This window comes from Salvelinus sp. IW2-2015, linkage group LG36, assembly GCF_002910315.2.
Source record: "Salvelinus sp. IW2-2015 linkage group LG36, ASM291031v2, whole genome shotgun sequence".
NCBI lineage: Eukaryota > Metazoa > Chordata > Actinopteri > Salmoniformes > Salmonidae > Salvelinus > Salvelinus sp. IW2-2015.
Genome location: NC_036875.1, coordinates 28,315,143 through 28,342,840, shown reverse-complemented (window position 1 = coordinate 28,342,840; position 27,698 = coordinate 28,315,143). Strand labels below are relative to the sequence as shown.

Sequence of the window (27,698 nt, the reverse complement as noted above, 5' to 3'; positions counted from 1 at the left end):
TTCTACAGAAGCAGATATGAAGCAGCAGCTAAACATTTTAATCCTGGGGACCTGGATGTGAACCTGCGTGGCAGATCTTTTGTAATCACTGGTGCCAACAGCGGCGTTGGAAAAGCTACTGCCCATAAAATAGCCAAAATAGGTACTGTATAGGCAACATTGCCCTAGAGTTGGATAAATTCATACAACAGTGAGTGAATAGATGTTTTCCATCATAAATGTATGGTACCATTTCACCATACAGGATGTCTATACAGTCCACCTTAAGATTCCTTTACAGTGTTAGTGGGTGATAGGCTAGATAATGATTCATTGTGGAGTTATGAGTGTGCCCCAGTCCAGATGGCACCAAACCTCAAAGTGAGGTCTCATAAAGGTTTATGTAGACATAGACATACAGACTGACATACCAACCACGAGGGACAATATAGTGTTTGATTCCCCCTCAGGTGGAAGAGGTGCTTTGAGGTAATTATAGTTTACACAGTTTTTGATATAGGGTTGTGCGGTTAACATTGGGTTCTTATGGGTTTTATTGCTCTACAGGTGGGACTGTCCACCTAGTGTGTCGTAACAAGGGACGGGCAGAGGAGGTCTGTGGCTTGTTCATGGGGTCATCCTGAGCTACGTGCTGCACAGATTAGCTAAAGTTTCCATGATAAGGATCTATGCCCAGTTGGGTGGAAGTTGATATATAGATCAGATAGTCTGCAGAATGCAGTCTGTTTTGATAGTTCCTGCAAGTCATATGTTTTATGCCTCCGGTTTGTTAGATAAATAACTCTGTTTATATACACTGCTCAAAAAAATAAAGGGAACACTAAAATAACACATCCTAGATCTGAATGAATGAAATATTCTTATTAAATACTTTTTTCTTTACATAGTTGAGTGCGCTGACAACAAAATCACACAAAAATTATCAATGGAAATCAATGGAAATCAAATTTATCAACCCATGGAGGTCTGGATTTGGAGTCACACTCAAAATTAAAGTGGAAAACCACACTACAGGCTGATCCAACTTTGATGTAATGTCCTTAAAACAAGTAAAAATGAGGCTCAGTAGTGTGTGTGGCCTCCACGTGCCTGTATGACCTCCCCACAACGCCTGGGCATGCTCCTGATGAGGTGGCGGATGGTCTTCTGAGGCATCTCTTCCCAGACCTGGACTAAAGCATCCGCCTACTCCTGGACAGTCTGTGGTGCAACGTGGCGTTGGTGGATGGAGCGAGACATGATGTCCCAGATGTGCTCAATTGGATTCAGGTCTGGGGAACGGGCGGGCCAGTCCATAGCATCAATGCCTTCCTCTTGCAGGAACTGCTGACACACTCCAGCCACATGAGGTCTAGCGTTGTCTTGCATTAGGAGGAACCCAGGGCCAACTGCACCATCATATGGTCTCACAAGGGGTCTGAGGATCTCATCTCGGTACCTAATGGCAGTCAGGCTACCTCTGGCGCGCACATGGAGGGCTGTGCGGCCCCCCAAAGAAATGCCACCCCACACCATGACTGACCCACCACTAAACCGGTCATGCTGGAGGATGTTGCAGGCAGCAAAACGTTCTCCACGGCGTCTCCAGACTCTATCACGTCTGTCACGTGCTCAGTGTGAACCTGCTTTCATCTGTGAAGCGCACAGGGCCCCAGTGGCGAATTTGCCAATCTTGGTGTTCTCTGGCAAATGCCAAACGTCCTGCACGGTGTTGGGCTGTAAGCACAACCCCCACCTGTGGACGTCGGGCCCTCATACCACCCTAATGGAGTCTGTTTCTGACCGTTTGAGCAGACACATGCACATTTGTGGCCTGCTGGAGGTCATTTTGCAGGGCTCTGGCAGTGCTCCTCCTGCTCCTCCTTGCACAAAGGCGGAGGTAGCGGTCCTGCTGCTGGGTTGTTGCCCTCCTACGGCCTCCTCCACGTCTCCTGATGTACTGGCCTGTCTCCTGGTAGCGCCTCCATGCTCTGGACACTACGCTGACAGACACAGCAAACCTTCTTGCCGCAGCTTGCATTGATGTGCCATCCTGGATGAGCTGCACTACCTGAGCCACTTGTGTGGGTTGTAGACTCCGTCTCATGCTACCACTAGAGTGAAAGCACCGCCAGCATTCAAAAGTGACCAAAACATCAGCCAGGAAGCATAGGAACTGAGAAGTGGTCTGTGGTCACCACCTGCAGAACCACTCCTTTATTGGGGGTGTCTTGCTAATTGCCTATAATTTCCACCTGTTGTCTATTCCATTTGCACAACAGCATGTGAAATGTATTGTCAATCAGTGTTGCTTCCTAAGTGGACAGTTTGATTTCACAGAAGTGTGATTGACTTGGAGTTACATTGTGTTGTTTAAGTGTTCCCTTTATTTTTTTGAGCAGTGTAGTTTGGGGAATGTTTTCCTAGCACACGTTGGGGTCCCTCGATACCAATTGGGCAAAGTTTGAACGCCACACTTTATAGAATCCATGCCCCGAAGAATTTAGGCTCTTCTGGATAAAATTGGGGGTCCAACCCGATTCCTGATGGGCGTACCTAATAAAACTGGACACTGACTAACTTATATACAGTGCATTCGGAAAGTATTCAGATCCCTTGACTTTTTCCACATTTTGTTACATTACAACCTTATTCTAAAATCGATTCAAATTGTTTCCCCCCCTCATCAATCTACACACAATAATGACAAAGCAAAAACAGGTTTAGAAATGTTAGCAAATGTATAAAAAATTCAACTGAAATATCACATTTACATAAGTACTCACTACTTTGTTGAAGCACCTTTGGCAGTGATTACAGCCTCAAATATTTTTGGGTATGACGCTACAGACTTGGCACACCTGTATTTGGGGAGTTTCTCCCATTCCTCTCTGCAGATCCTCTCAAGCTCTATCAGGTTGGATGGAGAACGTTGCTGCACAGCTATTTTCAGGTCTGTCCAGAGATGTTCCATCAAGTTCAAGTCCGGGCTCTGGCTGGGCCACTCAAGGACATTCAGAGATGTCCCGAATCCACTCCTGCATTATCTTGGCTGTGTGCTTAGGGTCATTGTCCTGTTGGAAGGTGAACCTTTGCCCCGGTCTGAGGTCCTGAGCGCTCTGGAGCAGGTTTTCATCAAGGATTTCTGTACTTTGCTCCGTTAATTTTTTGCCTTGATCCTGACTAGTCTCCCAGTCCTTGCCGTTGAAAAACATCCCCACAGCATGATGCTGCCACCACGCTTCACCGTAGGGATGGTGCAAGGTTTCCTCCAGACATGATGCTTGTCATTCAGGCCAAAGAGTTCAATCTTCGTTTCATCAGAACAGAGAATCTTGTTTCTCATGGTGATTGCTTTTATTAAATATATTTATTTTGGTTTATGTGCTGAATTATATTGTTTTATACACGTGATGTTTTATCTGTTTTTATTGTAATGTATACAGGGCTCTCTTGTAAAATTGATTTTTAATCTCAATGTGACTCCTTTAAATAAAAGTTAAATAAAAAATAATAATAGTCTGAGAGTATTTTAGGTGCCTTTTGGCAAAAACCAAGCAGGCTGTCATGTGCCTTTTACTGAGGAGTGGCATCCGTCTGGCCACTCTTCCATAAAGACCTGATTGGTGGAGTGCTGCAGAGATGGGAGAACCTTCCAGAAGGACAACCATCTCCACAGAGGAATTCTAGAGCTCTCTCAGTGACCATCCGGTTCTTGGTCACCTCCCTGACCAATGCCCTTCTCCCCCGATTGCTCAGGTGGCCAGCTCTAGGAAGAGTTTTGGGTGGTTCCAAACTGCTTCCATTTAGGAATGATGGAGGCCACTGTGTTCTTGGGGACCTTTAATGCTGCAGAAATGTTTTGGTACCCTTCCCAGATCTGTGCCTCAACACAATCCTGTCTCGGAGTTCTACGGACAGTTCCTTCGACTTCATGGTTTGGTTTTTGCTCTGACCAGCACTGTCAACTGTGGGACCTTATATAGACAGACTTTCCAAATCATGTCCAATCAATTGAATTTACCACAGGTGGACTCCAATGAAGTTGTAGAAACATCTCAAGAATGATCAATGAAAACAGGATCCACCTAAGCTCAATTTCGAGTCTCATAGAAAAGGGTCTGAATACTTATGTAAATTAGGTTTCTGTTTATTGTAATAAGTTTGCAAAAAATTCAATAAACCTGTTTTCGCCTTGTCATTGATGTATTATGTGGAGATTGCTGAGAAAAAAGTATATATATATTCCATTTTAGAATAATGCTGTAACATAACAAAATGTGGAAAAGGGAAGGGGTCTGAATACTTTCCGAATGCACTGTATACATACATAGTCACAGGCCGGCTCATATTTTTGTCACAGGCTGGACACACGAACAACAGGTATAGGCCAATTAAAAAGGTTATTTATTCTAAACCAAAACTATTAACTTTAAACAAAGAAAAAGGAATAGGTGTGGAAGTATCATAATGTAGGGTGCATGTAAAGTGCAAGGATGCGTGAATCTCTGTGTAAATATGACTGAGTGAAAACTGTGTACAACTACAAAGGAACGAACAAAACAGGATCATACCTGGAGGAGCAGAGAGAGAGAAGTGATTAGTGAAGCAAGTTTAATAAATACCCTGAGCTCAGGTGGCTCCAATCACCAACGACCCTCCTCTGCCTGCAGGAGGAACCGCCCCTGCAATGACACCCCCCTTAAAAATGAGGGTCCCACCCTCAACCCAAATATCTCCAATATATTCAAAACAATCCAAATTTCCCCAAAAAGAAAAAGGATACCAGTCCCAGCTCCTAGCAGTAGCCCCGTGTCCCCCAGCTGACTGTCCGCCCCTCAAACTCCGCAGCCCTGGTACCTGGGGAGCAATTTAAGAGGAAAGAGGCACAGTAGGGGTCAGCAGAGAAAAGATACAAGCTAGGTTAAAGGAGCACGGGACAGAGCAACAGCAATGATATTATCCCTACCACTAGTGTGTTTAATATCAAAGTTGAATGGTTGCAAGAACAAAGCCCAACGCATCAGGCGCTGGTTGGGATTTTGCAGGGACCTCAGAAAAATAAGTGGGTTGTGGTCAGTGAACACAGTTAAAGGGGTCAAACCAGAACCAACATAGACCTCGAAGTGCTGTAAAGCCCAAATGAGACCTAAAGCCTCCTTTTCAATTACAGAATGATTTTGCTGATACTTATTACATTTCCGGGAGAAGAAACTTGACTGGACACTCAACATTGTCATCATTCTCCTGGAGAAGCACAGCCTCAGCACCGATTTGACTGGCGTCTACCTGCAATTTGAAAGGTTTCCCAAAATTGTGCTGCCAACAGGTGCCAAACACAAAATAGCCTTAACTGCATCAAATGCCTCTTGACACTGGGTGGACCAGATAAATTCAGCCCTGGCCTTCAACAGATTGGTCAGTGGGGACACTACTACTGAAAAGTTTACAGAAAGCACGGTAGTACCCCACCATTCCCAGGAAGCACATCAGTTCTTTCTTTGTGGAGGGCTGTGGGAACTGCTTCACAGCCTGGACCTTGGCTTCCACGGGACAGACAAATCCCTGACCAACAACCTTGCCTAGGTATGTGACTGTGGCTTTGGCAAACTCACATTTTGCCAAATTAAGTCAACCTGGCCCACACCAGTCTTTCGAACAGGGCTTGCACTCTCCGAACATGCTCCTCCCAGGAATCTGAGTAGACGACCACGTCGTCCAAATACACGGCACACCCTTCCAGACCTGAGACCACCCGATTCATTAGCCTCTGGAAGGTGGCTGGAGCATTCYGCAAGCCGAAAGGCATCACTKTRTAAGAGAACAAACCAGATGGAGTTATAAAGGCAGCAATCTCRCAAGCTCTTTTGGTAAGGGGTACTTGCCAATATCCCTTTAAAAGAYCAAATTTGCTAACATACTTTGCTGACCCAACTTGATCAATACAGTCCTCCATCCTAGGAAGAGGGTAAAGGTCTGCTTTAGTAACATTGTTAACTTTTCTATAATCAGTGCAAGGTCTGAAAGTGGAATCAGACTTTTTGACCAAAAGACAGGGTGAAGCCCAATTTGAACATGGCTCCGCAATACCATTGTCCAACATATACTGCACCTCTGTTTCCAGTTTCAATCTCTTCTCCTCAGATACACGATAAAATCTGTTTGATAGGCTTAGCATCTCCGATGTCTATATCATGCTCAATTAAGTGGGTTTGCGATGGAGTGTCAGAAAACAAAACAGGGTMGTTTCTAATAAGAGCTACCAATTCATCACGTTTCTCAGAGTCTAAATGGTCTACCAAAACCCCAAGGTTTTGCAAAGTCTGGGAGTTTTTCAACCGACCTTGTAAGACCTCATTCGAAACACTAACTTCCTCATCTTCTCCCCCCTCCAAATTAAAGCCATAAGATGCAGTGACTGGTGCAGCAGTCAACGCTGACCTCACCGCTGAAGTGCCTTCAACTTTGCTTAGATACGGGAGTGATAACATTTTAACAGGTTCACATGGCATAATTTAGAGGACTTCCTATGACTAGGGGTTTCAATAAGATAGTTCAAATCTGACACTTTACGCAACAGTGAAAGGACCACAATATGTGCCTGAAAAGGTGAACTTACAAGAGGCAGAAGAAGCAAGTACACGATCACCGGGACTAAACTCACGCAGCTCAGCCTGTCCGTCATATTTCACACTTTAGCAAAGTGAAAGGACCACAATATGTTGCCTGAAAGGTGAACTTACAAGAGGCAGAAGAGCAAGTACACGATCACCGGGACTAAACTCACGCAGCTCAGCCTGTCCGTCATATTTCACACTTTACGCACAGTGAAAGGACCACAATATGTTGCCTGAAAAGTGAACTTTACAAGAGGCAGAAGAGCAAGTACACGATCACCGGGACTAAACTCACGCAGCTCAGCCTGTCCGTCATATTTCAGTTTCATTTTCCATTGAGAACATTTTAGTTTMTTTCGCTAGTTCACTTGCCCTATACAACTTCAACCTAAAACCATTTACATCGTCAATAATGTTCCGAGGTGGTTCCTCAGGCAAACAACCATCCTGCAACAATGCTAAAGGCCCACACACCTTATGACCAAACACTAAGTCATTTGGGCTAAACCCTGTGCTTTCCTGCACTACTTCGAGCAGCTAGTAACAGCCAAGGTAACCCCTCCCAATCTGCAGACAGTTCTGTACAGTATGCACGAAGCAAGGATTTTAAAGTTTGATGAAAACGTCCCAAAGCTCCCTGGCTCTGGGCATGGAACGCAGTAGACTTGTGTTTAACTTTAAGCTGTTTGAGAACCTGAGCAAATAAATGGGAGGTAAAGTTTGACCCCTGATCTGACTGGATGATTTTTGGAATCCCAAATGTTGAAATAAATTGAGTTAACTACTGATTTTGAAGTTAAAGCGTTATGGTACGCAAGGAAAAAGCTGCCAGATATCTGGTTGCTTGACACAACAGTTAATAAGTAGCTATGACCTGACTTGAACCTTGGTAAAGGCCCAACACAATCGATAATAAGATGCTCAAAAGGTTGCCCTACGGCTGGTATTGGATACAAAGGTGCAGGCTTTACAACCTGGTTTGGCTTGCGCGCTGACATCACAAGTTTTAATAAACTGAGCTACATCCCGCTTTAAACGTGGCCAGAAAAAAATAACGGAGTATGCGATCATACGTTTTACGAACACCCATATGAGCTGCCACATCACCATGTGAAGTTTGCAACACTTTATTTCGCAAAATAGTAGGTACAACTATTTGAAAAACTGGTTCTCCTAGACCCTGATCATAGTGTGGAACCCATTTCCTGACCAACAGCCCATCAAGAAGAAACACTGAGCACTATTCCTCACCACTGAATCAGGAACAACTTTATCAAACAGATCAGCCAAAGTAGTATCGGCCTTTTGCTCAGCCATCAATGAATCTCTAGAACTAGTCAACTGTTCTGTCTGGAGTTTGACTGGCAACTCAAGACTTTCTGGCTTACTCTCAATCTCCTTACGAGGCCACGCGTGTAACCGCACAAACTGGAAATACCTCAGGAGACAGTTTTGATCCGGAGAGTCCCTTGCAGGGGACACTGAAGGTTGCTTCTTAAAGATGTTTAGTTTGCCATCTGCCCACACCTTACTACCTGCCAAGTCATTCCCCAAAATCATGTGGACTCCCTCTACTGGCAACTGGGGTCTAACCCCAACATCTACATCACCCTCTACCAGACCACATTTCAGGGTAACTTCATGTAAAGGACAAGAKAATGGAACTAAACCCATACCACATACCATTACACAATTGCCAGTATCAGACTCTTTTAGAGAACGGCAAAACAGATTCCAGAATAAAATAATCTAAAGCTCCAGTGTCTCTTAAGATCTTGATTGAAACATTTTGGTTGCCATCTACCAGGGACACTACACCATCTGAAATAAAGGCTGAAAAATCAGTGGGAAGACTGATAATCAAACTCAACTAGTCGCTGAAAAAGCTCACCCTGGTGGTCAGAGGCTGTAACAGGAGCTGCCATCACAGCAGGTTTAACTTGACCTGACTTTTTTGATTTAAGCAGAGGACAATCTTTCTTCCAATGTCCTTCAACTAAACAGTAGCGACAGGTATTAGCAWTAACCGGTGCTTTAAGTCCTCCAGAMCCAAACTTCTGCTGAGGCCTTTGGAAAGAAGCTCCAAAAAAAGGTGACCTACTATTCCTAGGAGTAAAGTTATTTTTATGGTACATGTCACTGTTTGACTCAAAATGGCTTTTATGTGTTAGCCTGTACTCATCTGCAAGGATTGCTGCATCACTTGGAGATTTAACTTTACGTTCATTCATGTATGTTGCAGCCTGGTCAAACACAGAATTTTTGAACTGTTCTAACAATCAAATTAGACAGACCCTCAAAAGTACTAACTTCAGAAGCTGTACACCAACGATTAAATGCAGAAGTCAAATCACGAACTCAGAATAGGTTTGTGAATCTAACTTTTTCCTGTAACGAAAACGTTGACGATATGCCTCTGGCACAAGCTCGTAGACCTTCAGAACTACTGATTTAACTTTAGCAAAAACTTTACTGTCAGCTACACTCAGTGCTGCAAAAGCCTCACGTGCTTTACCTGTAAGTAAACATTGCAACAACATAGTAATGTCCAAATCTGACCAAGCTCTAGCTTCCGCAATACGCTCAAATAATGCGAAGTATGTGTCTGGATCTGACTCATCAAATTTAGGCAACAAAGATTCTGTGAAACATCAAACTGTTTCAGTCCTTCTGGTCTATTAGCATTTCTCAATCACTCTATCTCTAACTGCATTTGCAACAGCTCCCTCTGCTGCTCAAAGGTTAAAGGGCTAGACTGAACTTGCATCCTCACTACTAGCAGACTGACCCCCAAAAACACCCATTTCCCTAAGACCCTGCTTTAATCTAGTTAACAGTCTCTTTACTTTTTTTATCAACAATCTCAATCTGATAATGTTCAACAATTTCAATTAACTGCTCCTTAGTACACAACTCTAAGGCTACCTCTGAAGGAGCTTGAACAAAACTACTCAAAATGGAAGACATTTTCCTCAAMCAATAMWACTMTTACAAATGCTCCAAAAAWMACACAACTCMCCTGCTGTCAGTCTGGGTTCAAGGACAGGAGCCACACCCCACTATCCTCCAAAAACAACTAACTTACTGGCCCTGGTCTTCGTGCAGTCACATGTGGTGGGGTTTTATGCACACAAAACCAGTGGAGTGGAAAAGACAACCAGAAACTGGCGGCCCCCCCATAACCACGGAGGTGCTCCCGAGCCGATGTAGGGGAAAAGGGAAAGGGATGCTCTACCCACATTCACTGCCACCTAAAACAAAAACACCACAAGCCTCCTATTGACACTCGCTGATAAGCCTGAACAGGAGAGGACTCCCACCTGAACAAAACACAGAGTGAATTGCTTAGCTACCAAGCCAAAAGAACACATGGCTCTCAACGCTCTCTTCAACAATATTGGCCCAACCAAAACATCCCCTCAAACAAATTTTGTTTTGGCAATCTGAACTAACCCAAGTAAACTACAAACCAATAATCAAATAAGCCAAATGACAAATAAACAAACATATCAATAATAAGACAAAATACAATCTAGACAAAACCTTAACCCAACTATGACAAAATGTTAAAGTAAACTAAAATACTAAAGTAAGACTAAAGTACAATTAACTTTAACTTACGGATGAGCCCCCACTTGTCACATGCCGGCTCATAGCCTGTGACAAAAATGAGGGGACACGAACAACAGGTATAGGCCAATTAAAAAGGTTCTTTATTCTAAACCAAAACKATTAACTTTAAACAAAGAAAAAGGAATAGGTGTGGAAGTATCATTATGTAGGGTGCATGTAAAGTGCAAGGATGCGTGAATCTGTGTGTGTAAATATGACTGAGTGAAAACTATGTACAACTACAAAGGAACAAACAAAACAGGATCATACCTGGAGGAGCAGAGAGAGAGAAGTGATTAGTGAAGCAAGTTTAAATACCCTGAGCCCAGGTGGCTCCAATCACTAACGACCCTCCTCTGCCTGCAGGAGGAACCGCCCCTGCAATGCAGTGGAGGGGCCGTGACAACATACATATACAAAACATAAGAAACTGCAAGGGTTGTACTCTATTATAATAATTAACTGTGTACAGAACATTAGGAACACCTGCTCTTTCAATGACAGACTGACCAGGTGAATCCAGGTGAAAACTATGATCCCTTATGGATGTCACTTGTTAAATTCACTTCAAATCAGTGTAGATGAAGGGGATGAGACGAGTTAAATAAGGATTTTGAAGCCTTGAGACAATTGAGACATGGATTGTGTGAGTGCCATTCAGAAGGTGAATGGGCAAGATAAAATATTTAAGTGCCTTTGAACAGGGTATGGTAGTAGGTGCCAGGCGCACCAGTTCGAGTGTGTCAACGCTGCTGAGTTTCTCAAGAGTTTCCAGTGTGTATAAAGAATTGTCCACCACCCAAAGCACAACCAGCCAACTTGACACAACTGTGGGAAGCATTTTGAGTCAACATGGGCTAGCATCCCTCCCTGTGGAATGCTTTTGACACCTTGTAGAGTCCATGCCCTGACGAATTGAGGCTTTTCTGAGGGCAAAGGGGGTGCAAATCAATATTAGGAAGGTGTTCATAATGTGTTGCGCACTCAATGTATAGTTGTGGTAGTGATGGATGTAGTAGCGATGGAAGTAGTATAAATAGTAGTACTACTTGTAGAAGAAGTAAAGGAAATTGTAGTAGTTGTAGTGGTGCTGGTAGTAGTAGTGGTAGTAGTGGTAGTAGAGGAAGTGGTTGTAGTATCAGTGGTAGTAGAGGAAGTGGTTGTAGTATCAGCTGTTGTACTTTAGTATATTTGTTGTATTATAATAATTGTACTCACGTCTGCCGATAACTTTCAGGACCTGTTTCAGGGTCTTGGTCTTGGCCTCCTTGAAGACGTGGTCACAGAACTCCTTGGCTTGCTCCACAAAGGCAGGCTCCAGGTCAGCGTCGGTCAGCTCCTCCATACATCTCATTTTGTCTCCGCTGGCTGGCCTCTCAAACACAAAGCACCAGCGAGGAGAGAAATAGTTCCGCAGGCAACTACGAGGCAGGTTGTACTGCTGAACCTTTGCACTTTGACCTTTTGAAAAAACGAAAAATATGCATATAAGCCTAAATTAACAACTTCTATGTGCGCAACAACGTTTTATGTTTATGTATGTATTCATACATTCATATTTAGTATCATCAATCCAGTTATGTGCTAGTTAGTATTCTCGCCTGTTTTCAGTTTAAGAGTGTTCTCCAGGTACTCATTGGCTGTGATGGGTCTCCCATCAACCTCCAGGGTCAGGGTGRAATCTCTGACTGTCCACACAAAGGAAGGAAAGTAACGCAGGTACTCTGAAGATTCCTCCCCGTCTCGCTGRTTGGACTTYACCTTGATGTGCTCTGTCAGTTCTGTCACATAGCTGTAGAAGGCGGTATTGAGGACAAMATGAACCCAGATTTACTAACATACAGTATAGTGCTGAGCGATTAGYGCTTTTTGAGGTYRGKTCGGTTGTTGGRRATGAAATGAATCCAGACATACAACACTACACTATATTTCTTTATAGGCCTGCTGAAGGATACTGTAGTTTCTCCAGGGCGTTGTTGTCGATGGTTCCCAGGCTGTTGTACACCAGAGTACTGCTGAGCAGGACAGCCAGGGAAAAGATTCAGTTGTCATTCTTCTCATCACCCTGCAGACACAACAGAAGGAACACATTGGTACTCTGTTCATACTAGAATGAAATTAAGTCAGTAACTAAATGTCTACTCCATACGCCGTTTTATGGGCTCCCTACCTAAATAAAGGTCAAAGCTGGAATCCTTAATTGAAACATTAACAAAGCCCCACCCTGCCTCAGTTTTGGTTAAAAAAAAGCGAACAAAAAAAATCTGAGGGATGGGCCTGGAGAAATGTAACCACTCAAATTCATAGACTGAGCTACGGGTGCAATGACTCACCATCCGTGACATCATCATTTTAGTTAATCATGATATTATACAGTGTTTAATTACATATACAAACATTGGAGTAAAACAAGCTTATATTTTGGGTTCTGATTGGGTACGACGACAGTTGAACTAAGCTCATGGGTCCTTATTTATTTGTTATACTGTTTAGAATCAATGGGTATACATCATACATTTATAAATCAGACATTATATACAGATGATGAAATCAGGTATCTGTACTAGACACAGTTTATTGAGATAACATGGTATTTTACCCATAGTAATGTTATATTCTGTCATCTAAACAGCCATAAAAGGTTTTTGACAGAGAGTGAACTTTGACCTCCCACCTTCTCCACGTCCCCCAGACCCTCTGTATCCAGCAGCACCAGGGTGTGGTCTCTTTTTTCAGGGTGAGGCACACACCACATCCAGATGCCCTTAGTTTTGGACTGGATGGTGGCTCCCAGGGCAAAACCTTGAGGACAGAGGATAAAAACGGTTCTTAGGATGGAATCTGTAAAGAGGCAGCAGGATGTAAAGTGTTTACTCAAGGCTGCTGGTTTTCAGATGAACCTTTTTGTCTAGTTATACTGTATATMATACTGACAGACTGAAAGTGAAACTAGCAGCCAGTGCAAAACGGCACCCTDATCTACACAACCCACYTAGAACAAATGTGGTCGGAACAAAATGTTTTTTGCATGTTTGCTCTGCTGTCTGGTTGTACGTTATGGTGTAAAACAAAGAGAAACTGTAGTTTCCACAATGCAATAACAGGGTGTGTCGAATTTCCAATTTTGGAGAGAAAAAAACATCAAAGCATAATGTGGTCAGAACAGGACAAGTCTGTACTTTGGTGCAGCATATCTGGCTCTAACTCAATGACAAATGCAGTACATAAGTTAACACTTTCTGTTTCACATTTCTATTACCCTATCTTTATGAGAAATAATTATCTTATACATAATCATTCCTTAACCATATAACAGTGTTGMGGTCATGCATATTGTTATGTACATTGTTTGGACTTTGGACCATAGATTAAAAAAAAATGCTTGAGTGGTTCACCTTTCCTCTCTCCAGCCAGCTTGTTCATGAGGTAGGACTTGCCGGTGCATTACAGCCCGACCACCGACACCACTACCACATGCTGGTCAATCTGGTCCAGGATGTCCAGTGCACTGCGGACAACACGCAGCTTCCCATCACTGTCGTTCTCTAATCAGACATACTGGTTCCTTCATGGATACTCTCTGGCCTGCCATGATGCTGTCCTATAGAAACGATTGCAAGGACACACAATAACTTTTAATTGGGTAGGGTACTGTGTGTGTGTCACAGTCCCTACAGACGTTTTATTGCAATTAAATGTAATGTGATAAAGGAGGCACAGGAACAGGTGATAATGAGTGAATCAAGACTTATCAACAGATTGGGTGGACAGTGACAAAAAAATTATAAGAAATTCAGGCCCGGTCCTGGCCGTTCTGTCGCCCTAGGCCAGACAAAATAAATTCCCTCTTCTATACCCCACAAAGCTAGAACAGTCCCAGAAAGCACAAAGACGTTGAAAATACGTCTAAAATAGTTTTTAAAAATTGGGTCATTTTTCGGTTCTGAATGAAAGTTGAAAATACCATCTATTTTTCGACCAAATCAAGGCCGGTCCAGACTGGACGATGTCTGAACCAAACAGACGTCTATGATTGATTCAAGACATCCAAAAGACATCGGTGTTGGTGTGTGTTTACTGGGATGTAACCTACAGCAGTGGTTCCCAAACTATGAGGGTGCAAGGGGGTCGGCAGGTGGGGTGCGGGTATGGATTCGGCTATTTCAGCTACACCCAATTCTGATAGGCGTATCAAATCGAGCACACAGCCATGCAATCTCCATAGACAAACATTGGCAGTAGAATGGCCTTACTGAAGAGCTCAGTGACTTTCAACATGGCACAGTCATAGGATGCCATCTTTCCAACAAGTCACTTCGTCAAATTTCTGCCCTGCTAAAGCTGGCTCTGTCAAATGTAAGTGCTGTTATTGTGAAGTGGAAACGTCTAGGAACAACAATGGCTCAGCCGCAAAGTGGTAGGCCACACAAGCTCACAGAATGAGACCGGCAAGTGCTGAAGCGCGTAAAAAATCATATGTTCTCGGTTGCAATACTCACAACAGAGTTCCAAACTCCCTCTAGAATCAATGTCAGCACAAGAACAGTTAGTCGGGAGCTTCATGAAATGGGTTTCCATGGCCGAGCAGCCACACACAAGCCTAAGATCACAATGTGCAATGCCAAGCGTCGGCTGGAGTGGTGTAAAGCTCGCCGCCATTGGATTCTGGATCAGTGGAAACGCGTTCTCTGGAGTGATGAATCACACTCCCTCATCTGGCAGTCTGACAGACAAATCTGGGTGTGGCGGATGCCAGAAGAATGCTACCTGTCCGAATACATAGTGCCAACTGTAAAGTCTCTATATACAGTTCCTTCGGAAAGTATTCAGACCTCTTTACTTTTTCCACATTGTCACGTTACAGCCTTATTCTAAAATATATATTTTTTAAATGCTCAGCAATCTACACACAATTACCCCATAATAACAAAGTGAAAACAAGATTTAGACATTTTAGCAAATCTATTAAAAATAAGTGAAATACCTTATTTACACAAGTATTCAGAACCCTTGCTATGATACTAGAAATTGAACTCAGGTGCATCTGTTTCCATTGATCATCCTTGAGATGTTTTTCAACTTGGAGTCCATCTGTGGTAAATTCAATTGATTGGACATGATTTGGAAAGGCACACGCCTGTCTATATAAGATCCTACAGTTTACAGTGCATGTCCGAGCAAAAACCAAGACATGAGGTCAAAGGAATTGTCCATAGAGCTCAGAGACAGGATTGTGTCGAGGCACAGATCTGGGGAAGGGTACCAAAAAAATGCTTCAGCACTGAAAGGTCCCCAAGAACACAGTGGCCTCCATCATTCTTAAATGGAAGAAGTTTGGAACCACCAAAACTCTTCCTAGAGCTGCCCGCCAGGCCAAACTGAGCAATTGTCTATTTTTTATGGTAGCTATCTAACATTGTTAGATGGGTAGTCTGATGTTGCTAGCTACTTGTAATTTCGTTACAGTCATTGGATTATTACAACAGATGAAAGCTGTATATCTTGTTCTGTTATTGCTAAATGAATGTGCCGCCTTAGTATTGATGCCATTGTATTCATGTTTATTATTTCCAGACCACATCTTGTATGGATAAATGGATAGTTAATTGGATAATCAAAGCTGAGTGACATGTCACAGAATTGCAAATCAACATTAAAGAACCCTAAACTGAGGAACTGTCTTTCTCACCGTCTCTCTAATAGGASTATAATCTCCATAACTTTACCTACTCAATCAGTGTATAAATTCCAGAGGCATCACCCTCTAATTCAGTCTCAATACAGTACGTTGTCATACATTTTATGTCCAGCATGTAGACTACAGAAAAGTTCACATACTGTTTCTACCATAGGCTAAATCATGTGGCAGATATAGCCTATGTCAGAAGATTTTTTCTGGTTATCTAATCAATTAATGAACCGCAAACGCCTACATTATTAAGGATGGATCAAGTATTTTTCATATAACCAGTCAACTTGCAAATCAATATGTAAAAAATAAAAAAATAATCCTAAATGTAAGCAGTGCAAGGGAGTTTACCTCGGCAACGCTGAAGTGGGTTATTATTCAGCCTGTGGTCAGCGTTAGGATAGTAAAAGAAATAGGTGATTTATAAAAGTCCCTGCTCTGCGCAGTGATTCATTAAATGCCGCGATCACGTGCTAGTGGGAACTAGGACATTCCGAAATGTCAGATTTACTAACTGGTTGAATCGCAAGTATATAATGGTGCGTTCAAGACAACTGGGAACTCGGTTAAAGAACGAGGTCAAATCATGTCATGACTTCAGTTATCTTCATGTCGGAAAGTGGGAGCTCTAGAAAGAGGCCCGATTTCCCGATTTGGAATTCCGAGATGGAAATCAATCTCAGTCGGAGCTCGTTTTTTTTCTCCAGATTTCCCAGTTTACTTGAACGCACTGAAGTCGGAGATTTTAGAGCTCCGTGTTTTTTTCTTCTCTCCAATTTCTAGTTCCGACTACCACGTGAATTATTCCTAGTTGAACAATAGCTCGATAATTGGCTATTTCTATTGCATTTCCTTCCGACATTTTGAAAGATTTTGTTGATGAATTACAAAGTAGTTTGCGTCAGGTCAATCTCGTATTGGACTGGTTAAAATAAGTGAACAAAAATATAGCCGAGGCAACTTTCACTTTCTGTTTCGCAGCAAATATATAGCCAGCAGGACATTGTTCCTCTGCGATTAACCTCAGTTGGTTTAGAGAGGATTTTTGGAGGAGTCGTCTATGTAAGTAGGACCGACGAATGCTGTACCATAGCAGGAAACTATTACATTTTTGCAGACGAATTTCATAATGAAATTGAAGCTGACATTGGACAATAATTCAACTAAATGTTGCATGCATATGGCTAAGCTGTTTCATGGTGCAGATCTTTTTAATAATGTATTTGCATAGCCTATGCAGTAGTCCTAGACTATATTCACATTGTGAGCTTAATTTATAGAAGGAATCGATAATGAACTTATATAAATAATTCACTTGAACTATATTTAATGAATACTTTTATTATAGATTGACTATTTCTGGGAGCTGTAGGCTAATCATCCTGTGAAGCTACTTGACCATGGATTCCCCAATGTGTTTGGTCGAAAACGCCGACGGGGAGCTTCATGTAGTCCCTGGTGCCATCAAGTACCTGATGGGACTGAACCAGAAAGTCGTAGTGGTGGCGGTGGTCGGGCTGTACCGCACCGGCAAGTCCTACCTTATGAACAAGCTGGCTGGAAAGAGAAAAGGTGAGACTGATGCTGAGAAACAAATTCAAATGTACAGACTGGTTTGATCATCAGCTGTACATCAATAGTCAATGCCCAATTAAATGTTTATTTTCATCTGTACACTGGTTTAGAAATAAATTGTATTACATACTTTTTTTCTTAAAATGGTCTTTGAAATATTGATTTAGGTTTTGCCCTGGGAGCCACCATCCAATCCAAGACTAAGGGAATCTGGATGTGGTGTGTGCCTCACCCTGAAAAAAGAGACCACACCCTGGTGCTGCTGGATACAGAGGGGCTGGGGGATGTGGAGAAGGTGGGAGGTCAACGTTCAGTCTTTCAAATTCACATTAGTAATCCAGCACAGTGAACAAATATCTAAACACACATATATTTTAAATAATTTCATTACATTTCGCCAGATCACCAACACATGTTGCTGTTGTCATACTTGTTTCAGGGAGATTCTAAGAATGATGCCTGGATCTTCTCCTTGGCCATTCTGTTAAGCAGTACTCTGGTCTACAACAGTCGAGGGACCATCGACAATCAAGCCGTGGAGAACCTTCAGTATCCTTTAAACCAATATCTATTTCCCCATGGCAAACCTCCCCTGTTTCCTCTCCTGTTGACTTTAACAGGACAGGGGATATTTCCCCCAACCGGGCCATTTCTTGGAACTCCCTCTCATATTGAAAGTGAAAGTGCTGTATGTTTGTATATCTATTGGATGCTGAGCAAAATGTCCTTGTAGACCCGGACCAATATATTGTGTTACTGACAGCATTAATTACGTGTTTGCAGAATGTTCAACACACTGTACTTTGTTGGATCCATTCCCTTAGGGGTTACTCGGTGCATGTAGACGCAGTCCATTCAATTAGAAACTGAAACTGCTCGTATGCTATAASTGTTGTATAGCAAGTCCTTATACAACCGTAGCAGGCACATGTCAATGCAGACGCAAAGTATTTTTTTGAACTTTGGTAGCTTTTATCAGTCAATCCTCAACCGGCCCTATAGATATGTGAGTGAGCTGACAGAGCGGATCAAGGTGAATTCTTCCAGTGCAGCTTCATCCTCTCACGATGACGAGGAAGGAGGGGACGCCCAGTTTGTGCAGTTCTTTCCGAATTTTGTGTGGGCCATCAGAGATTTCACTCTACTACTCGAGATCGACGGCAGAAACGTCACCGAAGATGAGTATCTGGAGCATTCCCTGGAGCTCAGAAAAGGTGACATTAGCATTAGCCACCACCCCAATGATCAACTGTGCACAATGTCTCTAGAATAGTGCTCCCCAAGAACATTTATACAATTGGAACAATCATTCTCACAAGAACAAAGAGGTTGAAAAACAAGAAGATTGATATTTGCTCTGACACTTGCTAAATTACACGTTCTAAAATCATTCCTATGCAAATGTATTGTAGGATTAGACTCATAATCAAACAGACTCATAAATCAAGTGACAATTATTTTATCCAGTTTGTTTATTGGTCACAAAGTCTTCTGCCTCATGTTAATTTAATCATATCTCTGTATATGCGTGTCTGTTAATGATTGTGTGTTTGGATGGTGAACAAAGGGCCGGTCTCCCAGACACAGATTAGGCCTCCAGACGAGATTCTCCATTGAACACACTTTTTGTGTCCAGGACAAGGCCTAGTCTGTGTCTGGGAAACCAGCCCTAAAAATAGAGTAATGTCAACTGTAATGGTGAATGCTGACTATCATTCAGGTGGGGGTAAAAAGAATCTGATGTACAACCTCCCACGAGAGTGCATCAGGAACTACTTCCCCTCGCGCAAGTGCTTTGTATTCCCCACCCCTACAACTCCTGCCAACATGCCCCACCTGGATTCCATGGACGAGGCTGGCCTGTGTGGAAGCTTCCGAAAGGTTGCAGATACTTTCTGCCGCTTCATTTTCCAGGAGAGCCGTACAAAAACTGTCAAAGGGGGCCACAAAGTTACCGGGAGAAGTAAGTCAAATATCAGCAGATTCTGCACAGAGGCATTGAATGTTTCAATAAGCATTTCTCTATGGCTGGCCATGCTTTCCTCCTGGCTACCCCAACCCCGGCCAACAGCTCCGCACCCCCCGCAGCTACTTGCCCAAGCCTCCCCAGCTTCTCCTTCACCCAAATCCAGACAGCAGATGTTCTGAAAGAGCTGCAAAACCTGGACCCGTACAAATCAGCTGGGCTAGACAATCTGGACCCTCTCTTTCTAAAATTATCCGCCATCATTGTTGCAACCCCTATTACCAGTCTGTTCAACCTCTCGTATTGTCCGAGATCCCTAAAGATTGGAAAGCTGCCGCGGTCATCCTCCTCTTCAAAGGGGGTGACACTCTAGACCCAAACTGTTACAGACCTATATCCATCTTGCCCTGCCTTTCTAAAGTCTATGAAAGCCAAGTTAATAAACTGATCACTGACCATTTCGAATCCCACTGTACCTTCTCCGCTGTGCAGTCCGGTTTCTGAGCTGGTCACAGGTGCACCTCAGCCATGCTCAAGGTACTAAACGATATCATAACCGCCATTGATAAAAGACAGTACTGTGCAGCCGTATTCATTGACCTGGCCAAGGCTTTCGACTCTGTCTTATCAGCAGACTCAACAGCCTTGGTTTCTCAAATTACTGCCTCGCCTACTTCTCAGACAGAGTTCAGTGTGTCAAATCGGAGGGCCTGTTATCCGAACCTCTGGCAGTCTCTATGGGGATACCACAGGGTTCAATTCTCGAGCCGACTCTTTTCTCTGTATATATCAACGATGTCGCTCTTGCTGCGGGTGATTCCCTGATCCACCTCTACGCAGACGACACCATTCTGTATACATCTGGCCCTTCTTTGGACATTGTGTTAACAAACTCCAAACGAGCTTCAATGCCATACAATACTCCTTCCATGGCCTCCAACTGCTCCTAAAAGCTAGTAAAACCAAATGCATGCTTTTCAACCGTTCGCTGCCCGCACCCGCCTGCCTGACTAGCATCACTACTCTGGACGGTTCTGACTTAGAATATGTGGACAACTACAAATACCTAGGTGTCTGGCTAGACTGTAAACTCTCCTTCCAGACTCATATTACACATCTCCAATCCAAAATGAAATCTAGAATCGGCTTCCTATTTCGCAACAAAGCCTCCTTCACTCACGCCGCCAAACATACCCTCGTAAAACTGACTATCCTACCGATCATCGACTTCGGCAATGTCATCTATAAAATAGCCTCCAACACTCTACTTAGCAAATTGGATGGAGTCTATCACAGTACCATCCGTTTTGTCACCAAAGCCCCATATACCGCCCACCACCGCGACCTGTATGCTCTCGTCGGCTGGCCCTCGCTACATATTCGTCGCCAGACCCACTGGCTTCAGGTCATCTATAAGTCTTTGCTAGGTAAAGCTCCGCCTTATCTCAGCTCACTGGTCACGATAACAACACCCACTCGTAGCACGCACTCCAGCAGGTATATCTCACTGGTCATCCCCAAAGCCAACACTTGCTTTGGCCGCCTTTCCTTCCAGTTCTCTGCTGCCAATAACTGGAACAAATTGCTGAAGCTGGAGACTTATATTTCCCTCACTAGCTTTAAACATCAGCTCTCTGAGCAGCTAACCGATCGCTGCAGCTGTACATAGCCCATCTGTAAATAGCCCATCCAATCTACCTACCTCATCCCCATATTGTTTTCTGCTCTTGCACACCAGTATTTCTACTTGCACATCATCATCTGCACATCTATCACTCCAGTGTTAATTTGCTAAATTGTAATTACTTCGCTACTATGGCCTATTTATTGCCTTACCTCCTCATGCCATTTGCACACATTGTATATAGACTTTCTTTTTTTTCTATTGTGTTATTGACTGTACGCTTGTTTATTCCATGTGTAACTCTGTGTTGTTGTTTGTGTCGCACTGCTTTGCTTTATCTTGGCCAGGTCGCAGTTGTAAATGAGAACTTGTTCTCAACTAGCCTACCTGGTTAAATAAAGGTGTAATAAAAAAATAAAAACAATGTAGCCTATGTTATTGTACCACCAAATGTATACACTTATATTTTTCTTCCCGCCTCTATCTGATTGCAGTGCTCGGCCACTTGGTTAACACCTATGTGGAGACCATAGCCAAAGGCTCTGTGCCCTGTCTGGAGAATGCGGTGCTGGCCATGGCTCAAATTGAGAACCAGGCTGCTGTGGATGAGGGCCAGGTAGTATACCAGAGGGGCATGGAGGAGGTGAAGGCCTTATTCCCTGTGGACATGGGTCAGATTTCAGCTCATCACCTCCGCTCAGACCACCAGGCCACGCAGGCTTTCATGAAACGATCCTTCAAAGAYRAAAATGGGGATTTCTTGAAAGCGTTGGCGGTAAGGGTCATCATTTCAGATCTGTGCCTGGTACAAACACTGCCTTAGTTCTTAACTCTGTCAAGGACCACTTTTTACAAATBCTTCCCTAAAACAGTCTTGACTCCTGCAGGTGGCCATTGCAAAGCACTACGCTGWCCTTCTCATYCAGAACGAGGATGCCTCAGAGAAGAAGTGTGCRGCCCTTCTGGAGAAGCTGTCTGCTCCGATGGCCCAGAAGATTAAGGAGGGGATCTACACCACACCTGGAGGATATGAGCTTTACTGCAATCACCATGACAACATGGTGGCACAGTACCGGGCCGAGCCTGATAAAGGAGTTAGGGTAAGAATCCTTTCTAGGGCTGAAACATTCATCAAAAAATCCATATTAAACACTGGAGCTGTTCTCATCTTTCAGGCCGATCCACTTACTTTCAATTTCGTAGATGGATTGCTGTTTCTATCAACCTCTGTTACTGTTATGATGCACATTAGCTTCYATCTGCAGCATCATACCAGAAACAGATTGCCATCAACCAATGATAAAACATGTGGCCTTTTGGGGTATTTTCTGCAGGCTGAGGAGATTCTTGAGCAGTTCCTGAGGGAGAAGAGTCTAGAGAAGAATTCCATCCTACAAGCTGACAAAAAATTGACCGAAAATGAGAAAAAGATCCACGGTAAGTCCAAAATATACCATTGGGATGTTATTATCTGGTTGCATTCAGGTTTCTGGTTGGAGTGACTTCTCACAATAAATTGGTGATAATCTTGCACGAAGTCAACATAGACCTGGGATGTTTGAAAGAGTAATCTAAAAGTTATGGCCTACTCCAGAACATGGAAAAGATCAGGGGCTGTCTGTTGACTTCATATGAGAGAGCATATGAGTAGTCCAGAAGGTAGAGTGTTTTCCTACCTCAACTCTTCCTTTGGACCATGCAGAGGAGAAGGAGAGATCAGCTGTGCTGGAGCAGGAGAAGAAGGCTGCTGAAGAGAAACGGTTGGAGATGGAGCGCACCATGGAGGACGATCGCAGAAGCAAAGACGAGAAGTTGAAGCAGATGGAAGAGAAGATGAAGRAGGAGATGAAGCAACAGGAACGGGACTTCCACAGGGCCTTGGAKTGCAARRTGCAGGAGCAGAAGGATCTGCTGGAGAAGGGCCACAAGGAGAAGGCTGACTTARTGAGACAGGAGATAGAGGAGTTCAAGAAGAGCAACACACCTGAGAAGGAAGGAGGTGGTTTCCTTGAGTCTACAGTCATGCCTGTTCTTCGATTTGGATTGGACGCTGCCAACACTTTCTTTCAATATAAGCTCATGAGGGGAGCTTTTATGAAGTAGAAACATTGTGTATTACCTGAGCATGTACACATTTGTTAGCTTTATCAAGCAATGTAAAGCGAAAAGTGAAGTTGATAGCCATGCTTAGTATCAGTATAAGCTTTATATGCAAGAGTRATGTATTATTTTTCTCATACAGTATATGTATTTACAGGTTTTGGTGAAATTATCACTGTACTAGTATAGCGCTTAAATCTAGAGGCTTTAATAAAAACATTTCTAGACTATAACTAAGACTTTTCTGCAATCATAATATACACTGAACAAAAATATAAACGCAACAATTTCAAAGATTTTACTGAATTACATTTAAGGAAATCAATCAACTGAAATAAATTCATTAGGCCCTAATCTATGGATTTAACATGACTGGGAATGCAGATATGCATCTGTTGGTCACAGATACCTTAAAAAAAAGGTAGTATGTGGACCAGAAAACCAGTCAATATTTGGTGTGACCACCATTTGCCTCATGCAGCACAACACATCTTTGCATAGAGTTGATCAGTCCATTGATTGTGGAATTGTTACGCTCGTTGATGGAAGAATTAGACCAAGGTGCWGCGTGGTWGGCGARCATCTTACTTTTATTACAAATGAACACCGAAAAAACAATAAAAGACAAAACGAACGTAAAGTTCTGCAGGCTACACAGCAACTATACAAAATCAAGATCCCACAAACTAAGGTRGAAAAAAGGCTGCCTAAGTATGATCCCCAATCAGAGACGACGATAGACAGCTGCCTCTGATTGGGAAYCATACCCGGCCAACAAAGAAATAGAAAACATAGATTGCCCACCCTAGTCACACCCTGACCTAACCATATAGAGAATTAAAAGGATCTCTAAGGTCARGGCRTGACAGGAATATTGTCCCACTCCTCTTCAATAGCTGTGTGAAGTTGCTGAATGTTGGCAGGAACTGGAACACAATGTCGATCCAGAGCATCCCAGAACTGGGACATTTTCAACTTCCAAAAATTGTGTACAGATCCTTGCGACATTGGGCCGTGCATTATATCATGCTCAAACATGAGGTGATGGCCGCAGATGAATTGTAGGACAATGGGCCTCAGGATCTCGTCACAGTTTCTCTGTGCATTCAACTTGCCATCGATAAAATGCAATTGTGTTTGTTTTCCGTTGCTTATGCTGGCCCACACCATAACCCCACCGCCACCATGGGGCACTCTGTTCACAATGTTGACATCAGCAAACCGCTCGCCAACACGACACCCTACATGCTGTCTGCCATCTGCCCTGTACAGTTGAAACTGTGATTCATCCGTGAAGAGCACACTTCTCCAGCATGCCAGTGGTCATCGAAGGTGGCCAAACTGCAGTCAGGTCAAGACCCTGTTGAGGACGACGAGCATGCAGATGAGCTTCCCTGAGACAGTTTGTGCAGAAAGTGGATGTGGAGGTCCTGGGCTGGTGTGGTTACATGTGGTCTGCGGTGTTGAGGCCGGTTAGACATACTGAAATGAACATTCAATTCTCTGGCAACAGCTCTGGTGGACATTCCTGCAATCAGCATGCCAATTGCATGCTCCCTCGACTTCAGACATCTATGGCATTGTGTTGTGTGACAACTGCTCATTTGAGTGGCCTTTTATTGTTCCTAGCACAAGGTGCATCTCTGTAATGATCATGCTGTTTAATCAGCTTCTTGATATGCCGCACCTGTCAGGTGGATGGATTATCTTGGCAAAGGAGAAATGCTCACTAACAGGGATGTAACAAATTTGTGCCAAGAAATTGAGAGAAAGAAGCTTTTTATGTGTATGGAAAATTTCTGAGATATTTTATTTCAGCTTGTGAAATATGGGACCAACACTTTACATGTTGCGTTTCTATTTTTGTTCAGTCTTCTTTTTATGGTATTATATTCTTTGAGAACGTTGTCTATTGAAGCAAAATATGATTAATTTGGATATTATCATTTGAAGTTGTATATAAAATGCATTTCAGTTTATAAATAAATTGTTTTGAATCCACTTTGAATCTTTTAGTGTTAATGTAAGTAGTAGTAGTCTGTTACTGACTCGCATCTGGAAAACACCATTTATGCCTTTGTGGCCTGACGCCACGCACCTCTTTTTGTTATTATATATTTTTATTGAACATACAATCTACCTGCAGTGAAGCCGCTCAACATTTGCATTACATTCAGTCATCTAACAGACTCCCATCCACAGTGACCCACAATATCAACCAGGGTCCAAGCACCGCCCAAGGGCACGTCGACAGGTCTTCCACCAAGTCAAAATGGGGACCTGAACCAGCCACCTATCGGCCACTGGCCCAAGCTCCCAACCGCTAACCCTCCAAGATCCCCCCACATTTTCCCGACAGATGCCTCTTAACCATCCAAGACGTCACCCCCCCAAGCCACCAACAAAATTAACAAAAGAGAAAAACAGGAAGACAACAATGCAAAAATGAAAGACATCAATCCTCTTACTTTTATCTCAGATACTGGGCCACATTTTGGTGTTCAAATGGTTTTCAGACCAGGAATCAATCAGTTTGCACATGAGAAATAGCCATTGGCTACTGTCTTTTCTGACACAGAGGAGCAAGAGAAGAGAGCCCTGGCTGAACAGGCAGTGAAGATGGAGGCCGAGAAACAGCACCAGTTAGAGAAACTGATCCAGGAGAGGGAGAGGAGCCATCAGGAGGGAATCTGTCAGCTAGAGGTATGTATGGACACTGGGAACCTATAGTATATCATGTCTCATAAAATTATATATTTTTAACTATAACCACAGATAGATTGTAGTAATTGATGAAGGTAAACACAGTAGTCTTTGAGAAGATGCAGCTTGCTTGTTATGTTGTCCCTCTGTGATTCTAGGCTAAGATGGTCCAGGAGGCGAAGGAGACGCAACAGGAGTTGGAGAGAGCGCTAGATAGCAAGCTCCATGAGCAGGAAAAGCTGATGGCTAAGGGCTTCACAGAGAAAGAGGCAGCCATGAAGGAGGAGATACAGAGCCTGAGAGAGAAGGAGGAGGCCAAGTGCGAGAAGGAAGAGCAGTCTCGTAACTTCAGAGCCATAGCACAGGGTGTCATGGAGAGTGTCAGCAATGGCTTAGGTCACTACTTTAACTATAAGAAAGCCCGTGAGCAACGCAAGGCGATTGTGTTCAAGGAGCAGGTCAGATTCAATCTCAAATCAGGTGCGGTTGGCAATATCCCTGATAAGGAGCGCATGACACTCAAGCAAGACAAGATGGCCACGCCCAAACTCAAAACAGGAGCAGTTGGCAACTCTAAAGACACAACTCTGCCCAAAGTCAACACAGGTACAACTGGCAAAAGCCCTGGCTCAGAGGTCTAAAGGATTCACCAGAGATTGGTCAATGGTCCAGATCAGCAGCCACCCCTTTCTCCAGTCTCATCATTAACCAGAAGAGCCCAGTAAAACTACTAGGAAATAGTGCAACAGAAAGACTGCTGTGCAACAATGGTACAATGGGGCCAAACCAGCTGTGACTTCACAGACGTCAGTTCCTCAGTTTATAACCACTGATTTCTCATTCTGATAATATTACGTCATATTTAAAAGTTATAGATTAATCTTAAAATTGGAGAGTTAAGATTTGTGTTTTGTTCTTGGATGTAGGGTAAAATAATTGAGCTTGCTGAACTTGTCGAGGTCAAATGTGTTGTTCTATACTACACATAAGGCTAGAATGGAACTGCTCATCTTCAATGCGCTTTTCACTTAATTAAGGGATGACCATTATCATGTTTTGTAATTGTGATTGTTGTTTGAATAAACCTTGCTTCATCTCTATTCGATAACTTTTCACACTCTGATAGGGTTAAGGATGACGCTAAACTTGTTTTAGTAGAGCTATTGATCAATGGGGAGAACTGATGAACTGAACACCACCAGCTGAATCTCTACATGGAAACATAAGCACAAACATTCACATGAAAAAGAGACATTGTGTCTTTCAGTCACCTCATATAAATGTAATCAAATCCAAACATGAGTACATCAACAGCAGGACAACAAGAGGAACTGTAATTATGGAATGATATGAACACATCTCTACTCAGATGATCAGTACCCAGATCAGCTTTAGGGCCAGGACGAKACATGCAGGAATGATTTTCATATAAACTACTGATCTTCATTAGTCTGCTGCTTGGACACACCAYGCACATCAAGACCTGAGGGGAATGTCAGAAAGCAGGACCAAGGTGTTATCCACCTTACTTTGATAAACAGATATACTGTACTGTAACCTGCTGAAAAAAATAGCATAGACCAGCGTAGTCTAGTGACCAGCCTTTGTTGTGTTTTCTCTGGTGGCCAGCCTTTACTGTGTTTTGGACCATGGACTTTTATTCACCCACAATTTACATTTAGAATGACTGTCAGGATTAGAAAGAAGAATAATTGAGACTACCTAAACCAGCTAATCGGGAACAACCATTTCAGTAACGGTGCAATAAATCCAATTTACAGATTGGATTAGTTTAGAAAAAAGTATGTTATTTATCTTTGTGTAGCATAAAAT

General features: G+C 43.1%; 1 protein-coding gene and 1 pseudogene across 3 annotated transcripts; one reads left to right on the top strand and one right to left on the bottom strand.

Annotated features, from left to right (window-relative positions):
- Nucleotides 1-68: 68 nt before the first annotated feature.
- LOC111959471 (guanylate-binding protein 1) lies at nt 69-26,642 on the top strand. 3 transcript variants are annotated; one of them, XM_023981061.3, is made up of 11 exons: nt 69-142; nt 17,246-17,469; nt 17,640-17,767; nt 17,912-18,021; nt 18,475-18,686; nt 19,193-19,435; nt 21,557-21,837; nt 21,950-22,162; nt 22,397-22,499; nt 25,741-25,865; nt 26,024-26,642. In XM_023981061.3, exons 2-11 carry the CDS (start codon nt 17,298-17,300, stop codon nt 26,504-26,506), a joined length of 2,070 nt encoding a protein of 689 aa, XP_023836829.1. In that variant the 5' UTR covers nt 69-142; nt 17,246-17,297; the 3' UTR covers nt 26,507-26,642. The 3 variants fall into 3 exon arrangements, with proteins under 3 accessions (XP_023836829.1, XP_023836828.1, XP_023836830.1); XM_023981060.3 differs by lacking the exon at nt 69-142 and adding an exon at nt 16,754-16,959; XM_023981062.3 differs by lacking the exons at nt 69-142; nt 25,741-25,865; nt 26,024-26,642 and adding exons at nt 16,754-16,959; nt 22,765-23,395.
- On the bottom strand, nt 4,818-13,800 carry LOC111959472 (guanylate-binding protein 1-like; annotated as a pseudogene).
- Nucleotides 26,643-27,698: the final 1,056 nt, after the last annotated feature.